General features: G+C 42.6%; 1 protein-coding gene across 3 annotated transcripts in view; it reads right to left on the bottom strand.

Annotated features, from left to right (window-relative positions):
* The window catches only part of ARAP2 (ArfGAP with RhoGAP domain, ankyrin repeat and PH domain 2), a 1,740,202-nt gene that overhangs the window by 614,613 nt on the left and 1,113,128 nt on the right, over positions 1-12,461 (bottom strand). For all 3 annotated transcript variants that reach the window (XM_069631830.1, XM_069631832.1, XM_069631831.1), the window contains one exon: positions 5,082-5,226. In XM_069631830.1, the coding sequence (XP_069487931.1) occupies positions 5,082-5,226 (145 nt within the window). The remainder of the gene's footprint in view (positions 1-5,081; positions 5,227-12,461) is intronic.

The raw sequence follows: 12,461 nt of genomic DNA, 5'->3' as shown, positions 1-12,461 counted from the left end.
ATCAACTATTCTCGGCACCTTCAACAAACCCTCCAAGTAAGCCTATTCGGAAGTGACCCTGGGCCAACCAGTGGGCTGACCAGCTTACACGGGACGTTTGCTCTGTTACAGCTTCTGTTTCGAGGAGGCCCTCGAACCTTGGTATAATGCTTGCTCTGCATCCTCACACCGAATTTCGTACACTTGGCGTTCCCAGGTCTGAAGTGAGATGAGTGCTCCCGGACCGGAGTAAACACGGTTACCGTGTTGCTCTGCTGTGGCAACAACCTGTGCAAGTTCGCTGCATTTGTGACCCCCTTGCCCCTGAAGCCTGCTACAGTGGAATTGGGCTGATTCCTCCACCAGGAGCGGAGAAATCGCCACTGTCCCATTTGGGAATCCTTGCTGTATCTAAGGAACTACACGGTGTCGGGACATCCTGATTGTCGCATTTGAACCTGCCAGCGAAGTGGACTGTACTGGCGAAGTTTGGGTCTGCCTGCATCGGGGACCGGTGAGTAGTCCTTACCCCAACCGGTGGCCCCTAGCGCAGGAGCCCACTTTTACGCACGAAGTGGCCCCTGATGGCCCCTTTCCGTTCCACAGCTATTGCGATTGGGAACTTGTTCTTCATCGCCTTATCCACCTTCCTGAGCTTCTAGAGACCCTTGAAGAGACCCTATTGTGTCCATTGGCACAAGCTCGTACATGTACTATTGAGCATAAGGCTCCTCTCTTCAAAGGGCTTGGACTGCCTCTTAGTTAGTTGTATTCTTGATGTTGAACTGGGGCTAAAGATTACTTGCACTGTCTGTTTTCCTCCCCATCTAGGTGGTCTACATATTTCGTGTTTTTAACCCCTTAGGCCCCATTGGTCTTGTATATATATATTGTATTGATGGTGATGTATTGGTTTAATCTAGTGTTACTGTGATTCTTTGCTATGGTCTATGTTACGAAGGCCTTGTAATAAATGTGTCTTTATTTTTAATATAACACCTTTCTGGAGTAATGTGTAAGTGTCCATCCTTTGTGTGCTCATTGAGGTCTTCAGTCACCCTCACCCCTCTTGAGACTTAGTCTTGACTGCCTGCCATAGCTACCCTGATTGGTCTGACTTGTCCAGAGGTTACCCTGTTCCAAGAAACTAGGTTGGCCTTCTGAACCTCTGCCCCTCCAGGTCAGAGTTCAGACATCCTTCTTAACAACACTCATTAGATTAATGTTTCTGAAGGCTTTGAGGCACCCCACCTGTGTATAAGCACTGTATAAAAAAACAATTATAATTAGAATTACAATCCTGATTGCACACATTGTTATTATTATTGTTATTATTATTATTATTATTATTATTATTATTATTATTATTATTATTATTATTATTATTATTATTATTATTGTATTAATTGAGCATGGGCCTAGCTTTAAGAAGCAACAGCGAAATCTATAGAGGTATACAACAACACAGATACACAACGAAGCGCTTTACAGAGTTATACAACAGGACAGATTAATAAAAGAGTGCTTTTCAAAGGTTCCAACAGAACAGATTTACAGTGGAGGTAGTATACAGAGGTGCACAGATGAGTGGTACAGCTGTACAGGGTGGTGGTGGTGGTGGTGAGGAAAGGGGCAGTGAGTAGAAGAGTCTCCTTGAAGTGGTGGGTCTTGACTTCTTTTCTGTATTGTAAGAGTGGGGGCGAGTCTGATGCTGATGGGGAGGAGGTTCAATAGTCTTGGGGCATAGGCATACGGGGCTTTTTTATGGTCCTTTCCTTTTTGCAGCAACATATTTTAAGTCTGCACGTGTCCGCGCTTCCGGTGGTGCGATATCTGCCAGAGATGCTGAGATTCTCTGCGAGGTAGCTGGGTGACTTGTGGGAGACTGTCTCACAGATGATGCAGCAAGCATTGAGGGGGATGTGTGCATGCAGTGGGAGCCAGTGAAGGTCGATGAGGGCCAGAGTAATGTGGTCATATCTGCATAGACCCTTGATGAGGCATGCAGCCATGTGTAGGACACTTCCCAGGGGCATAAGGGAGGACGGCAGGAGGCCTTCAAGGAGGGCAATGTACCAATAAGGTGGAATAGGACCAGTGCTTGAACGGTGGATCTAAAACTGTCGGGAGGGAGGAAGGGCTTGACTTTCCACAGGAGGGAGACAATCGTTTTCATCTTCTACATTTACAGTTCACAGCCACCCCCTTAAGGATCTTGAGTATTTTCAAAGGGGACATCTGCTCACAAAGGTTCTTGGGATTTTCTAACAGAGAGCAGCCATTCCTCAAGGTTCTTGGGGTTGTTCACAGGGTGAAGTTGAACACTAGGTTTCTCAGGTATTCGTTACAGGGAGATTCTGCCGAGTAAAGTTTCAGAGTGTTTTCAAAGTCACAGCCACCCATTAAAGATCTCAAGCAATTCCACAAAGTATTTTATACATTTCTGCAGCTCCAACACAGACTACTGCCACTCTCTCAGGTGTGGCCAACCCCCTATAAGGCCAGTCATTCATCCAGGACAGCCTTAGTAATTTCCACTGCACAATGTCCTACAGGATGAAAGGTACAGCAAAAGTGGCTTGCCGTTGGCTAATTTTGCCACTAGAAATGTCAATTGGGCAGGCTGGATAGGTGTGGGGACTCTGCCCTGGCATGCAAAAAATCAGACTGACCCTCCTCCTTTTCACCACCATTGAAGCGGACAATGGTTCCTTCTGCATGGTCACTGCTTCATGAGAGCACACACTCTAGGTACTTTCACATGTGCCTCTGACACACATAGTTTCTCATTGCCATGATCCCTACAGTGCAGTTCCCTTTTCTGATTGATTTGTCCCCTAGCTCAAGCTGCTTGCCAGTGCCTTCCACCATGCAGATGGCCTTCTCTTGTATCAGGACCAATATTCCGACATATAAGACCCTGTGGGATGTGTGAGGATGCATGGAGGGCTACAATTGCTGTTCTGTGATGCCCCCTGGCATTTCCATCACACCTGTATCTATCCTTCTTGCTCCTCTTCCCCCTGCTCCTCAGGTGGGTCCACATGATGCTGTGGAACCTGCACAGACTGGTTCTGCCCCTGAGTAGTGATAGTCCTGAACCTTGCCCAAAGCTACACCCTCACCTTGCTGGGTGGAAATAACTTCCACCTCCATGGTCAGGACAAGAGCTAAACATCTCCTTCAGGTTCAAATCCTCCACTCAGATGACAATCATGCTTGCGTACTCCTCCCTGGCTCATGAGGGGCATCCATATGAAGCCATTCCTCTCTGTGTGTCTGTGCCAGGGTATTCATCAATGGTTCTGTATCTTCCCTGACTCCCAAGGCCTCTCCCAAGGCCTCCACTTCAACTGCCAACACAGCAGTTCTGTGGACCTATGAGTTCTGGGCTGGACAAGTGGCAACTACATTGAGCAGGAGGCTACCCCACCTCATCACTTGTGGGAGAGTCCTCTTTCTCCTGGAAGGGGAAATTCATCTCCTCTTCTTCCTCCTCCCCCTCCTTTTCCTCCTTGCCGTATGCCTTCTTCCTCATCCCCTGCCTACATAGCAGCCAATGAGCCATTGAAATAGCCATAAAGGCTGAAAGCTACATGAACCATGTGAGGCTGAGAACCCTGAAAACCACTAGCAAAACTGCAAGTGGACAACTAAGTGAAGAAACAAGGGTATTAACAAGGAAGAAAACAAAATAATCCTACAAATGCAACCTACCAGTAAACACTTCAACTACAACTTACAATATTCAAATAATTCAGTTCAGCTCATACAACAGAATACGATACAACAAGTCAATAAATAACATAGTGCCTCATCAAGAGTTGGGTGGTAGCCCTTAAATGTGCTGGACTTGTGAGGTGCTCATGCAGGGCTTGCTTTCTCACCTTAACTGTGCATGCATGCAGTGTATGCATGCAGCAAGGCAGAAGGCAGACAGCCATGCTTGACACTCACGGCCTCGCCTCACTGTGTTGCTGAGTCTGCGGGCCACGGGGGCCCTGCTACGCCACTGCCCGCAGCTTCCGTTTTGACTCTTTTTTTAAATACAGGGGTCACAAGGGAGACGGCCAGGGTAACGGCTGCAACGGCTTGCAGTTGCGACCCCTATCAATCCACAAATGACGTCCCTAATTAATTGTCACCCAAAAAGAAAATCCTTTCTCATGGTAGGGACACATATTTTCCAAAAGATGTGTATTCTATTAAAGGCCAGATATGGAGAAGTTCATCCAGGCCTAGTCAGTAGCTGAAAGGGTAGATCAAGTGCAACAAGCTCATATTTGGAATACTATGATGCTGTGCATTCTGGGAAGATACCCTGGCCGAGTCGACTCAGCCCATACCCTCCACCTCCAGCCAATAAATGCCATACTACATTCGGTGATACTAATAATGTTAATATATAACATTGGTTTTCAGGAATTCTGAAACAGGACTTCCGGTGACAGCAACAGTTACCAGACATGTGATCGAAAAAAATTGGTCGACTGGACAAATGGTCGAACCAATTTGGTCGAAAACCAAATGGTCGAATTTTTTTTTATTTTATTTTTACCCCCTTTTTTTTGGGGCGGGGCCCTCCAAACCCCTTTTTTTTCTAAAAAACCCTTTTTTTCCTAAACTACAACCTAAAACATATATATATAAATAAAAACAAAAATTCGACCATTTGGTTTTCGACAAAATTACATCGACCAAATGTCCTGTCGATGAATTTTTTTCGATGAAATGTCCGGACACCGACAGCAACACTATGAAAAACATAATTATTATTCCTATTACTTCATTGTGCATGCACCCTGCAATAAGCCTAACTCACTGTAATGCTGCAACAAACCTGCTTTCATAGAAAATCACATCAGCAACTAGCTGAAGCAGGGAGGGCCTTTTTCCTCATGACCGTCTACCAAACATGACAAAGCTTCTTTTCAATATTCTTAGCATTTTTGTGGATGATACTAACCTAAGTATGGCAGTTCACATGTTCAAAGCATTAGACATGGTTAGTGAAAGAAGGGCAAACACATAGAATAATAACAAATACATTGAACAGTTCATCTAATATTATAATGTATAATGTATCTCATAATCTCGCTTACCCTGTGTTGAGGTACGCACCGGCCTTATGTATGTCAAGGCAGATAACTTCATTGAGATCAATCATTCCGTTTGGAGTAGCTGTCTTATCGTTTTCGTAATAACTTAAGAAACCTCCCTCAATTGTACACCATCTTCTGTTCATCTCTGTGGCAAAAATCAATAGCATTGAAAGAAACACTATTATTTTCAGAATTAGTTCATTTGAAAGATTCATTTTGTTGTTGTAGATTCACACAACGACTCATAAAGGGATACTCTCCAATTGGGCCTGACCAGTCAGCTAAAACTCTTCCAATGTACCTGGAAACAATGCACAGCAATTTACAATAGGAGATGCACAAGGGTAGCACATGCCCTATAGAAATCAAACATGTATGGAAAGAGGCTATGGCCCCATTCTTAATTTTTTTTTTATTTTTTATTTTTTTTTATTTGATATGGTTGAATTTAATCAACCTTTCAAACCGAATGCTTACAAAACATATGACCATATCATCAAAATACGTAGACAATTCATTATACAAAACTAAAAGTTAGTGCATAAATGACAAACAATTGTTTACAACAAACCCTAACAACAGAAACAAAATTAATACAAGAACCCAAAAACATTTCTAAAAACATTAAAAGAACCGGAAGATCTCATTCTCTTCCATTTCATGTGATTCATAGGATTCATAGGAGAAAAATATAATTTGAGGTAAATGCAGGTTAAAATATGTGTCAAGTATACCCAATTGATGGAACCTCTGGATTATCTATGTACACATTTAGATTTGCTAGTTGAACGCTCACAAAGAGATTACTGTTCTAAATTATCACCCTCCAAGTTTAGACTAGTTAAAAAGTTTACGGCTGCAATTTAAACTGCTAGATTGTTACAACCTAGTAAGGCTGCCCAGAATTCAAGTTGCGAAATATTTCCCAAATATTGGCAATGTCTGGTGAACGCTGTTAGTCTCTGTGGTAGTAACGTTCCACACTCTCTCAACAAGTGTGCGAGAGTCTCACTCTTGGATTTGTCTTTACAGAAACGGCATACATTTTGGTCAGATTTAACTACTCCTCGTCTTGCTTTGATATCACGTGTTAGCCACAGATTGAATCGAAGACGGAGTATTCCACTCCGGAATTGCGGGGAAGGAGCTTGAATGAGATACTTGGGCAGAATGCTTAGTTTTTTTGGAGGAAATCGTGCATCATTTCCATCACAATATGCTCGACATAATTCACAAGTGTTAATCCAATCAGTTTGGTAGATTTTGGATTTTGCTTGGTCTGGATTATACACCAACAAATTCATCAAAATTTCAGCTTTCGCTAATGTTACATAGACGTTATCGAGCCAATTCAAGATAAACTTGGATTGTTTCTTTAAGAAGAGATACTGCGAAAGAGTTTCAAGCAGTGTATTATCATTTGATGCCATGAGACATTTCCTAAACAGAGCACACATACGCCAGCTATATTGGGCTTCGAGGGATAGTAGGCCAAGTTCATATCTCATCCACGGTATCGGAGTACATTGGGGAAGATGAAGGAATTTACACCAGAATGTTGCTTCCCAAAGTATGAATTTAAACTTTGCGGCCACAGGGAAAGTTTTGAGGCCATACAAAAGAATAGGGACTATTTTTTTAGTCCAGAAGTGGCAGGCCGGTAAAATGGAGAACTTTCCATATTTATGTATTATGCGTGTCTGGGAAATGGCTGATGCCAACTTGGCCTCCACTCTCTCAGTCTGCTCGTGTGCTCCTTGCTGTCCATCAAAGATCGTACCCAGATAACAATAATTTGGTACCACACTAATTGGGATTGCACCAATGGTCCACATGTATGTCAGCGGCCCCGCACGTTTGGGGGAATACTGAACAATTCGAGATTTAGTCAAATTTATAGATAATTCATTAAGTTTGACATATTCTTGAAATGTACTCAATAGCCGTTGTAGCCCGACCTGAGTTCTGGAGATGAGAACAAGGTCGTCAGCGTACATCAAGGATTGCACTTGTTGACCATTCAGTTTTGGGGAATCTGATATAACACATCCCAACAGAGTTTTCACATTGTGAATGTAATAGTTAAACACTGCAGATGCTAACGAGCATCCCTGCTTGAGACCACGATGTGTGGGAATTTTTTCCATTAGAATGCCGTCTAAAGTGATGCGTATTTGAACAGAAGTGGCATTTTTGAATACAGGAATTATTATTGATGTCTTCCATGAGGGTGGAATAACACGAGTGGACAGAATGTCTCGAGAAATTATGGACAAAATGTGGGCCCATCTGAATGGATGTAATTTAAACATATGGTTTGATAAACCATCAGGACCCTCGGCTCTCGAGGAGCTTAGTTTCTTGATGATGTCATAGATGACTTTCTCTGAGGCTTCTAATCCCCAAGATGATTTGGATAACAAATTGTACTTGAGATTTGCATATTGGGGATCGGCATATAAGGTGGAGAAATGCTTGATCCACACGTGCTCAGCTACGCCGTTAAGTTGGGCATCTGCTTGCTGGTGGCAGGTGTGGTTGTTCAAGAGAAACCACATTCTCGCCGAATTTTTATTTCGCATGGCATAGGTCACTGTTTCGCTATCATGTTGAAAAAGTATGGATTTTTGTCCACTGAGCCAGTTCTTGTATTTACATTTAGCTGACTTTAGGGCATGCCACTTATTGACAGAGTCAGACTGTAGGATTTGCCTTTTTAACATCCCGAACTCTGCCTTCTTTTTGAAGACGGTAGCATTAAAGACATGAGTGTGTTTGACAACATTAAACGGAGGATTGACTACCGTTTGGGCAATTGTATGCAACACATCAGTATAATCATTAGCACCATGATGATAAGCCTTAACCGCAATTAGTTTCTCAAATTGGTGCAAAGTGCATGCTGACCACTTTAAGCGAGTGCGAGAGTTATTAACTATCAAATTGTTGGTGTTATATAGATCTCGACAGGGAAGACAGAGATTTCAATTTGAGCTGAAGGACCAGCATACAATGATCGCTATTTGGATGGTCTTTTACGGTAAAAAGCTCAGTGAGTGAACTTAGATTAGAGTCAACATATATGTAATCAATAATACTGTTTGCCTCCCCACGATACCAGGTGTAATGCGGGGGGACATCACCTTTGACTGAACCATTAACCATGTGGTAATTAGGTTCATTCATGATTGATAACCATTTGCGAACCCCTTGGCTTTGTCGACCCACTTTCAAGCAATTTAGATTTAAATCACCTAAGACAATAGTATATGTGACCAATTTGTCCATGAGAATAATGTGAAACATGTCAAGGAGGCCCTCGAAAAAGATATTGTCAGACATGCTGTTCGGATTGCAATAGATGTTAACTAGGGCAAAAATCATATCGTTATTTGAAATTCGAACTAGTTGGATGTGTGCTCCAACAGAAGCCCTTGGAGCAATTGAAAAGCCCTTTGTAATATTAATTAACTCCAGTGGGAATTGCTGGAATGAGGGCCATTTCAAAATTGTCCCATAGTGGAGGTGTTGTAAGCCAAATTTATTGCAACGCTATGATGTGGTGATGTACAGAGTTGTCTCAAAAAGAGACAGTTAAATGCTTGTGCCCCCTAGTGTTCCAACTTACAACATTTATTCGGCTTGTGGTATCACTTTTTGGTGGTTATTGTCTAGAGGTTTCAAATGGCCTTGCTTCCCGAGAGTCGCTGTGTTTACCCGGATAGATTTTCGGTATCGTAATTGGTCTTTTGAGAGTCGTGCAAGCAATTTCTGGGTCTTCGGCTAATAGGAACCCCATATTAAATAGGACCATTTTGTTGCGCCAGATAGATTGAAAGACTATCCCCGATGGAATCCAGAGTCGTACTATTGTAAGTGGGGAGTCAGTAAGAAATTCTACTTGGTCGATATCATCTGTCGTGATGTTACATAATTCTTCTATATCCCCAAATATGTTCAAAACACTCCTTTGATTGAGATCATATACCGGATGGTTGCCTTCTCTACATTTGAGAATTAAGGTGTGAAATGTAGCCCTTTGTGGGTGAGTATGACGTGATTGCCATCGCTTATCAGTTTTACCTGGAGTCCATTTCTCATTATTGAAGACAGTTGAGAAATCAACAGTCTCTCTCTGTCTTGGAGTCAGGGCATCATGGGAGGCTGCTCTGAGGGACTGTGAGTGCTCACCAAGCTCGTGTTGGCTACTGCTTTGTTCAACACTGTGGTGGACAGGAACAGATTTGGAGGGAACAATTGTATCCACCAATTTGGACGATAGGTATTTGTCAACTTTTTTGAGTTCGTCCATAAGGGTTTGTTGGGTTGGGACATTCAAAGAGGGAATTGTTTGTGACATGGGTGCAAAGGAGACCGACTTAGGTGGTGGAATGGGTAGGGAGGAGACTTGCAATGGTACATGAATTTGTGCACTGGAACCAGCAATCACTGGATTCTGACTGGTGACAGACGTGCTACACTTGTCTGTTAGCAAGAAAGGAGCAAAAGATTTTTGTAAATTACATAAAGCGTTTACCAATTGAGTCAAAGGTGACATGAGAACACTGGGTGCATTTTGACTCCCTGTGATGGGCAATTTAGGACAGGGTTGTGCAGTTGCTCCTCCAGTCGTCAACTGTACCTCCCTCACAGGAGGCATGGCACTGGTGATACGTTTATCTACCGCAGTAGAGGATTTGCCAAGCGCTTTTAAGAAAGTGGACAATGTGCTTTTTGAATTTTGCAACCAATCATGTTTTTTGTTTTTTTATGGGTATCAAAGTTTTCTTGATGTTCTTTTTGCATTTAGGATTTCTACCTTTTCATTTTAGCTGCTGACTGAGACCCTGATTACTATTCAGTGTAGATTGGGGGACCGATGTTGTTTCAATGGGATTACCCATTGTTTCACTCATGGATTCTAAGACTGCTGGTTGACTCATGGGATCAGTCGGAATAGGTTCGAGACCTATGATGCCCGATATGGGCGGAAGTGGAAATGGAGCCAACACAACAGGAACAACCTGAGCTGTAGAAGGTGTTGGTAATGGTGAAGGACAAGGAGTTTCATTGCGTGGCACCACAGCATTAGGTAACATAATAAGGGACTCATCAATTTTGTCAATACTTTGAGACACTTTAGTAAGTTGTTGCATAGAGAGCCATTTCATTAATTCTTCAAATTGGTTGCTGGGTTACTTTTGCATCCAATGCTTCGAATAATTTGCATAGACTGTACGTAGCATTGTTAATAGCCGTTAAGGTGGGTTGGATCATGAGCAACGTGTAAGCGGCATCATCAGCAGAATAGGGCCTATTGGGCCGTGGAGTCTGTAATGCAAAAGACTTGAGCATTGTCATTGACGGCATGTCATTGGGAATAGAAAGCACAAAAGACACACTAGGGGCACGATTCAGCTCTCTAGAACTGAGGGCTGAATCACCTGTGCTTGCATGTATGGATATGACAATAGAGTCTGATGATAGATCAGGAAAAGCAATAGGGGAAATCGTCATATTCAGATGTTGCACTATGGGACAATTTTTAGTCGATTCCACCATTGTCAAATCAGAGATTGGACGATTGTTGGGAAGTTTCAGGGAAGTTCGAGGAAGAGTGCTAATTGTTCCTATGGTTAAAGGTGAAGGGGTGCTTGTTTCATGAAATGAGCAGTTTGCCGGGGACTCCGGCAGGGGCATGCTTATGTTGTCAGCAGCAACATTAAACGGAAAGTGAGTTTGTCTGTGTGGGGGCCGGGGGGTGACAGACATAGCTGAAAAGAAAGATTGAGGTAAGGCAGAATAAGGAAGCCCAGGAAGGGATGATTGTGGAAGTGGAATCAAATTCAACGGTACAATGGGTGGCATGTTAGACGTGAGCTTTTAAGACCTAAACGAGGTCATTCTTGAACGGTTCACTTGAATTTGGCCCCTTGTTTCAAACAAGCTCTTTGTTGGAGTTAGGCTCTAATCTATATAGTTTGTGCGGAAGGGTAAACACGAGATTTTTGCAACAACTTACTTCCAAGAAGTGTCAATGACAAAGCAGAAGCGAATCACGTGGAACAAATGGCGGCAAAGCGGTACTCGTTTGGATGCCATTTTATATGTGGTTTATCAAGTTTCAAGTTGCACAAAAACAATGAGTTAGTGAGCTGCCTTTGCCACAATCTATGCTTTCAGAGCCAAGAAATATTGGTTCGGCGCCGCTTTCTCTAATATATGTTCCTATTGTTATTAAATCACTTTTGCCGCCAATATTAAGGTTTTTCAAAGCACACACACACACTTTCTTTACGAGTTACTCACTGAACACATTTAAGTACATCCTTCAAGTATTCAGATGTCTAAATGGTCTGACAGTTACTACAAAATGTGTTTGCTAATGATACACTTTATCCAAATTACCTTGTTAAAGTGCTAGGTACTGATTAATAATGGCTCCTCGCTACACGCTATCTCGCTAGATAGCGAGACAGTACACTTAAACAGTGCACTTCCACAGATGCGCGCGCACAAATGCGCATGCGCATGTTAGTTAAAGGAAAACTGGGAAATGGAGATGGGGTTTAGACACGTTATTTTTTCAAGTCCACTGTTTGTTTCCTGAAAACAAAGTGAAAACAAAAACGCCCAATTACTGTGGGTTGCTATGGGTTGCTAGGGGAATTCCCACACACCAGTCCACAATCCTCATGCACTTCCAGGGGCAATCTTCACCTTTAAGTTTGTTTGTATAGCTTCAGAGTTTGTGTCAGCACCAGCACCAGCGTTCGGAGTCACAGCAGCAACACAGCAACCTCAGCGAGACAGTACACTTAAACAGTGCATTTCCACAGATGCATTCTTAAATTCGAAGCTACATTGCAGTAGATATTTGCAATAAAATGGGGCCCTTATTTAGTTTGTGCTATTAGGTGTCAGTTGTGCTACCTCGGAGGTTAAACTATTGCTATAGAGTACAGCTAGGGATACAAGTAATACCAGTAGGTACAAACTCCTTGTAGTTGCTTGGCTATTTGCTCACCCATTGACCATGCTAATCGCTATGGTCATTCCCATCCAATTCCTGCCATCCCACACCAAAAACAACTCCTCATGGGAACTCTTTGAGCTTGCTTTAATGAAGACTTACAAAAAAACTTGGCACTGGAAGTCCCTGCCACTGTTTTATCAAAGCAGTCTTCTGAGAGTTAATTACTCAATTGGAGCTGTAACCCTTCTACTAGTGTAATAAAAATGTCTTAACCATGTCTGTCTTTAGCCCTTTGATTTATAAGAACTATGCACGTCCTTAATAGAAGTCCTGTTAAAAACAAGCATTGGTAAAGCCAACAGTTCTGGCTTGTGTATACATATTAAGCATTTGCCATGCATTGC

This window comes from Ambystoma mexicanum, chromosome 6q, assembly GCF_040938575.1.
Source record: "Ambystoma mexicanum isolate Mex_15411 chromosome 6q, UKY_AmexF1_1, whole genome shotgun sequence".
Classification (NCBI taxonomy): Eukaryota; Metazoa; Chordata; class Amphibia; order Caudata; family Ambystomatidae; genus Ambystoma; species Ambystoma mexicanum.
The sequence above is the reverse complement of the archived record's forward strand: the minus strand, read 5'-3'. Positions and strand labels throughout refer to the sequence as shown.